This window comes from Sturnus vulgaris, chromosome 21 (assembly GCF_052056855.1).
Source record: "Sturnus vulgaris isolate bStuVul1 chromosome 21, bStuVul1.hap1, whole genome shotgun sequence".
Taxonomy (NCBI): Eukaryota; Metazoa; Chordata; class Aves; order Passeriformes; family Sturnidae; genus Sturnus; species Sturnus vulgaris.
In genome coordinates this window covers 3,457,722-3,464,605 of record NC_142263.1, presented here as the reverse complement: position 1 = coordinate 3,464,605, position 6,884 = coordinate 3,457,722, and the positions used below count along the sequence as shown (strand labels likewise).

Here is a 6,884-nt window from a genome sequence, read left to right as displayed (position 1 = left end):
TCCATTGAGATCTTGGGAATTTGGTTTGTGTGCATGTATTGCATGCATATTCTGAATCTGCTACCTTGGGAAAATGAGGATTTTTTAATGTGACCTGATCTGTGTGTGCTTTCAGTGTCCTCACAAGGGTTGCAGCCACAAGACCATCTGCACTGTTCCTTTGCCTCTGACAATCAAATTCAGAGGAGTTGCACTCCCCAGATTTTGCATTTAGAGTTTGTATAAAATGTCATCTTTGTGCAAAAAGCGTTTTCTTCAAACCCTCAGAGGTGTTTTTTGAGTTTCTCTGCATTCACCTTTCAACAACATCCCATTCATTCAGTGCTTCATGTCTGGGGCTGTGCCAGGAAATCCCAGAGCACAGACCGAGGTTTAAACAATAATCATCCCAAAAAATCCCAATTCTGGCACTTCATTAGGAACAGATGAACAGCAGAGCACTGCAGTAAAGAGCTGCTCAGTTTACATTTAACAGAAGGCATCACTTCACTGTGAAAACCCAGCCTGCAGCTTGGCTGAGGAGCTGAGCAAGTGGAACAGTGCTTAAAGTCAAATTGAATTATAAAATGTTAAAGCATGGAGGGCTCTGCCTTTGAGATTGAAAAGGAAGCATTTTCCTACACACCCTGAAAAATATTGAATAATTAATGGGGCTGTTGCATTGTCCTGTGTGTGAAAGCATTTGGAGGGAGTAATTCCCCCAAATTCCCAGAACCAGGATTCCTCAGGCCTCTCATTAAATAAAATATTTTTTCTGTCTGCTCCTAGGAAAGAATCAGTGGGGGCCACACTGAAATGACCATGAATGTGTCACTGACAGTGGAAATGACTCTGTGTGACAACTCTGCTCCTGAACGACCCCAAAAATCTGCATTTCAGGAAGGTGCCAGTCAAGGTGAGGTTGTAGAACAACCCCACAGCTCTCAGCAAACTGCTGAGAGGAAACCCAGCACAGCCACCAAGTGATTTACTACCCAAACAAACCTTGCAACGAGCTCCAGGGAAGGGAAGGAGCATTTCACTTGTTAGGAGGAGAGCCTAAATACTGGATTTATCTGATTCAAGATTCCCAAGCTTTTATTGGGCTATTTGTACCTAATTTGTTTTATGGGAGCAGTCCCAGGCCGAGTTGAATTTCCCAGTCTGTTTTTATTCAGCTCTAAGAATTCCTTCTCCCTTGGCAGCCTCTCCTGCTGGGCACTGTGGCCAACCAGCAGCACCATTAACTGCTGCAGCCTGGAAATGCAGAATTGGGCAGAAATTACAATTTTCCCTTTTTTCCTGCCTCTGAATGATACTCTGATATTCTCTCTCTCTCTACACTGAGGCCAGAGCTGCTCTTCCTTCTCATTCAGCTTCTCAAGGCAAGAGATCATTTCCAAACTCCTGCACCTAATGTCTCATTTTTCCAGAAGGGAATAAGCAAAAAGTGCATGTTTTAACAGCACCCTGGTGAGTTACAGAGTATTCACAAGATAATCCATATTTTATCTATCTTCTCCATCAACACAGGAAAAATTTTCAGAGATCTGACACTTGGATGAAAGTGTATTCCACCACAAAATCCACTTTGACCTGGAAACACCAAAATTCCTACTTGGAATCCATCTGATTTACCAATTACCCAAAACCAGGCTTATTCTTTTCACTCTCCTGAAGTCTTTGGATTCATGTGAAAAATCTTTTCCTCCCTTAGGATAATTTTAGCTTTTCTCAAACTTCCTTATTTCAGTGAAAGATGGAGCACCCTTTAAGGCTCTCATTTCAGTGTGGTGTGTATTTAAAAACTTGTTTTCTGAAGGGGTAAACTGGGTTCTGGGTCCTCTAGCCTTAGCAGGGAGAGCAGATCTTTAAAATACAGAATCTAGCTCTGTTCCAAGTAAATCTTTCACTCAGATGCAAACATGTTCAAGGCATTTAACTTGATTAGGGGAAATTTACTATTCCAATTCCTTTTTTGTCACCATCCTCCCATTAAAATTTATGAGGGCTGATTAGCACATGATATTTTTTTCTGTTTTTTTTTTTTTTTTTTTTTTAATCAGAGAGCATCTTTAAAAAAGGAAATGAGGGCTCAGCTCTGGCAGCTGCACTTCCTTGCAAGCACAGTTTAAAGCAAGGGTTTCTAAATGAATTTAATGTCCAGTTTTGTGGGAGGGTAGAAGCCTTAAATTTTGATTAATGAAAATTACTACCTGTTCACAAATCAGCAAATTGGTTTGCAGGGAAACATTCCAAGGTTTCAGCTTTCAGAATCTCCAACATTACTGCACCAGGGTCCCCTGGGAGCTGTTACCTCTCCTGGCATTAATTCCTGCCAGTGCCCCATCCCTCCTGTACAGCCAAAATCAGTTCTCAAATCGCAGAAATAAACGACCAAGACAGGCAAAAAAAAAAAAAAAAAAGTAAGTTTTATCCATCCTTTTTGTTTTTTAAAGCATAAATGAAATTAGCACCATTGTGACTGAGGAACACTCCTTGATATCAGATAATCGTTCATTGCAGCCTTACCAAGTGGGTTTTAGGACTGTTCAATTACAGGGCATTACTTTATTTAATTAGAAGGGGGGAAAAAGAGTTGAGAGGATGACTGGGAACATTCCAGCACAATTTCCATCTTAATAATTTGAAGCACTGCAGATTGTCAGGTCACTTTCTGCAGTGTCTGGAAGGAGGAAGAAATCCCAGGGTCTCCTTGTTGGGTTTGTAAAAAGGAAACTTCCAGAGAGGGTCCAAGATTAATCTCTGAGATGCACGTATACATTTATTTATTTATTAGACTGCATGGACAGCATTCCAATTATAATGAATATATAATGCCTCTTAATTTCTTAATGCATCTGTGTCACTGAATCATAATTTAATTCACTTTTCACTCTAGTTTGATTTATTGTTCTCTTTAGCCCAGTTTCTTTAATAAACAGGAATGTTAGCAAAGGACTTCTTGAAAGCAGGGAACTGGGATTTCATGTAAGGAGAGCTTCCAGTTTAGGGCACCTGGTGCATCTGCAGTGAGGACTAAAGAACATTTATTACCTTGGGCATTTTGTTCTGTAGCCAAATGAAGAAATTGCTTCAGTGCTACCACCAGGTGACAGATTTGAGTTCCTATCAGTGTACAAGGCCACAATATTATAACCATCAAAAACCAGGAACACAGGTACTTTGTTTTATTATCTGTACAATCAGGCACCTCTTCCTTGGTCCTTAAGAGGGGGAAAAAAAAAAAAAAAAAACCAAAAAAAACCCCAAAACAGATTAGTGGGTTTAAAACCCTTAACAGAAACTTCACATATTTACATTTTGTACCTTCAATCCAGGTATAAATTTTGCCAAAATTAAATCAAAAAATGGGTTTTCCCCTTTCTCTCCAGTAAGCCAGCAATACTTAAGCATTGTCCTTGCTGTGCAGAACTGAAGAGTTTTTACCTTTAAAAAAAGAATCTGTTAAAAAGACGATACAGTAAAAAAAGAACTTTTAATAATCTAAGGCTAAAATGGCAAGAAAATTTATGTGAAATTCAGAGCATTAACTGAGCCTGAAGAAGTCTTTTGTCCCCTCCTTTCTCCAAAGTCAGCCCTGTTGTCTCCCCTCCACCACTCCTCAAAACCTGAAGGTGTGGAAACAGAGCAGAAGACTTTGAGGGGGATTTTTCAGGACATTTTTGATAATGTATTGAACACATTGGGAACCAATCAAAACACTTCATTGTGCCAACACATCCAAAAAGTGTTGTGTTCTCAGAGGAGAAAGGCAGCACCAGTGGCTCAGTCCTTGGACCTCTGCTCACTGGAAGAGGCTGCTGTGGTGCAGAACATCATGGGCAGACTCAAAGGTCAGAACTTCCCTGTGGAACTTGTTGAGCTGCATCTTGATTTTCTTCAGGGCAGGAGTCGATGGCTTCCTCTTGTAGCTCATGCCTTTCAAAAGTTTATCAGCCAGGTAGTGCAGCCACAGGACGTTGCTGTGTGGGTGATAGTCAGTCCAGTAGTTGGAGTTCTCCTCTTTCATCTGCCTGTAGATGTCAAACTGGTAATCCCCAGTGCCTTGGAAGAGCTCCTGGTCCGTGGACAGGTCACAGAACACGGTCAGCCCATCCTTCTCCAGCCGGGACAGAGTGTAGTCGATGATGTTGACATGGATGCCAGCTGTGGGGATGGAGTGTGTTTCTCCATCCAGCACATACTGAAGCTCTTTCAGGTCTGTGTTTTTGACCAGCACATTCCCCCAGTGCAGGTCCCTGTGCTCGAAGTGCAGCTCCTGCTCTGCCACAGCCAGGGATGCAGTGACCTGGTGCAAAATGCTCTTGGCTAATGCCAGTGAGGAGAAGCTGCTCCTCATGCGCTCCAAGTCCCTGCCTCCAAACTCAAACTCCAGCACCATGAAGAGCTGCTGGGCCCCAAAAATGTCTGGCCTGTCGTTTTCTGAGCCTGTTTCTTCGTGGAATTTGTCCCAGGCTTCGAGGAGATACTTGGGATAGGCCCCTTGGACACAGTGCACAGAGTACAGGCTGATGAACCCCACAGTTCTGTTCACAGAGCCCTCAGACAGAAGACTGAGTTCTTTTGAAATTATTACCTCAGGCAGAACCTCCCCAAAGCTCTTCTGAGCCTCACCATTTATTTTTTCAGTTCCCTCAATGGGGATTATTTTTAAGGCCACAGGTCCTCTCTCGCTGTCAATCTGGAACACTTCTCCAAACACTCCTTCTCCAATTTTCTTGCAATCTTTCATCTTATTTAAAGGAATGCATTCCTCAAAAGCAATAGGCCCCTCCTGGTTGCATTCTCCAAACACTTTCTCTGCATCTGTAAGGAGCAGCTCCAGGGCAGAGGAATCCCTGGGAGCCAGCAGGACCATGGAGGAAGCAAGCCAGGAGCCCTGAGCTTTACCAGCAGACAGGCTGGCTTGGTACCCCGAAAGCTGGGATTTCCCTGAAGGGGTACAGAGGATGCTGCTGCTGCAGAAACTCTCATCTGTGGTCACTTTCTTCTTTTTATGGAAGGACAGAGATGCCCGAACTCTAGCCCAGGAAAAAGAGCTATTGAGTGAATAGTCATTGTCTCTGACACCTGCAGACATCTCCACAGCTCCCTTCCGAGTTCGTTTTTGTCTCGTCTGGAGTCTGAAAATGGAGTTATTGGGCTGCTGCTGTCTCTTGTTCTTGTGCCTTTTTGGACGGAGCCTGTTGTGCCTGCCCCAGCGGCTGGCACTGAAGCCACTGATACAAGCTTTCCTGCAGGTGCTGCCCTCCCCAGGGACACCCTTGGTCCTTTTGTGTCTGTTCTCCAAGATCCCTTGGCGGCCCACGGGAGATGCTGGCTGCGAGCAGGCAGGTTGAACATCAGCCTGCTTGTTGAGTTTCATGCTCTTCATTGCCACTTCCAGAGGTTCCAGGAGCACCATTGGCACAAGCTGGTACTCTTTGGCCAGGTCTCTGTGACAGCTCGAGCTTCTTTTTGCCGAATCTCTCGTGAGATGGGATGGAACCTCACAGGGCTCCTCACAAGTGCCATTGTCACAGGGCGCAGGGGGCTGTGGCTCACTCTCAACGGGCGGCAGCGCTTCTTGGGGAGAGCTCGGGGCTTCCTGCGGGGACGGGGCAGGCTGTGCTCGGCAGGATCCCCGCACCGCCGACCTCAGAACACGGCGGGACCCCCGCAGCCCCGGCTCGGGCTCACAGCTCCGAGCCGAACCTTTTGTTGGGAACCACTCCGGTACCTCCTCACCAGCGCTCAGCCGCTGCCCGGAGCGCCCCTCGGGCGAGCGGGAGTCGCTGAGCCCCGAGCCGCCCTCGATGGTGGTGCTGAGCAGCAGCGAGCTGAGGCGCACGGCGGGCGGCCCGCGGCGGCGGCGGCGGCGGGGCCGGGGGCTGTCCCTGAAGGTCGAGCCGCTGTCGGCCGTGGAGCTGAGCAGCAGCGGCGGGGCGCGGCGGGACGGCGGGGCCCATTGCGGGGTGCTGCACAGCAGCGGCCGCCGCGCCGCGCACAGCGGGCCCTGCCGGCGGAGCCGCGAACCGCGCGGCGGGGATGGGGACGGCGACGGCGAAGGCGGCGACCCTCGGGGCTCCTCTTTGCGGCCGCGCGGTTCTTTCCTCTGGCTCCATTTCTTCTTCCCCGCCGGTGCTCGGTTCTCCTTCCCTCGGCCCTGGGTTTCCTGTCCCCGCCCCCGGTTCTCCGGTTCCCGGTTCTCCTTCCCGCGGGCCCGCAGCCGCTTGGCCCAGGAGGGGCGCTTACCCAAAGCCTGCGGGCGGCGCTTGACGGGCGGCGAGAAGTCGGGGTCGTCCGAGTGCGTGGAGCCGGCGCTGGAAGAGGAGAGGGCGCCGGAAGCAGCGCTGGAAGCGGCGGAGGTCGAGCTGAAGAGGCGCTTGCGGTCCTGCGGCGGCGAGATCCATCGGTCGGGCGGCGGCAGCGGGCGCAGGTAGCCGGCGCGCCGCGAGTAGGTGCGGAGCAGCCGCGGCTGCAGCGGCATGGCGGGGCCGGGCGGGCCGAGCCCGGGGAGGCAGCCCGCCCGCCGGCCGTTCGAACGGGTATCGCGAGAACTCGCGAGAGCGGCCGAGCCCGCCCACACCGCGAGGGGCGGGGCTTAGCGGGCAGAACACGCCTACCGGACACGCCCCGCCCCCCCGGTGTCGCTCCCGGTGTTGCTCCCGGTTTCGGTGTCGCTCCCGGTGTCGCTCCCGGTGTCCCGGCACTGCACGGGACACAGACGCCAAGCGGCGTTTCAGGAGCCCCGGGATGGGCGGTGCCAGCGCTGCTCCGGCAGAATTAATCGGTTTTACACCCGTGTACGTGTGTGTTACACCCGTGTACAGAACGTGTCGCTTTACCGGGAGGCTGGGGGGACACCGGCGTTGCCCAGGGGGGATGTGGATGCCCTAACC

At 49.7% G+C, this 6,884-nt stretch overlaps 1 protein-coding gene across 1 annotated transcript; it reads right to left on the bottom strand.

Moving 5' to 3' along the window:
* Positions 1 to 2,007: 2,007 nt before the first annotated feature.
* On the bottom strand, positions 2,008 to 6,492 carry HASPIN (histone H3 associated protein kinase). The gene has a single exon (XM_014876411.2). It carries the CDS (start codon positions 6,470 to 6,472, stop codon positions 3,788 to 3,790), a length of 2,685 nt encoding a protein of 894 aa, XP_014731897.2. The 5' UTR covers positions 6,473 to 6,492; the 3' UTR covers positions 2,008 to 3,787.
* Between the last annotated feature and the right edge of the window lie 392 nt (positions 6,493 to 6,884).

Bases quoted from the DNA above. Each gene is read 5' to 3' on its own strand.
- HASPIN (XM_014876411.2), bottom strand. From the start codon at position 6,472: ATGCCGCTGCAGCCGCGGCTGCTCCGCACCTACTCGCGGCGCGCCGGC.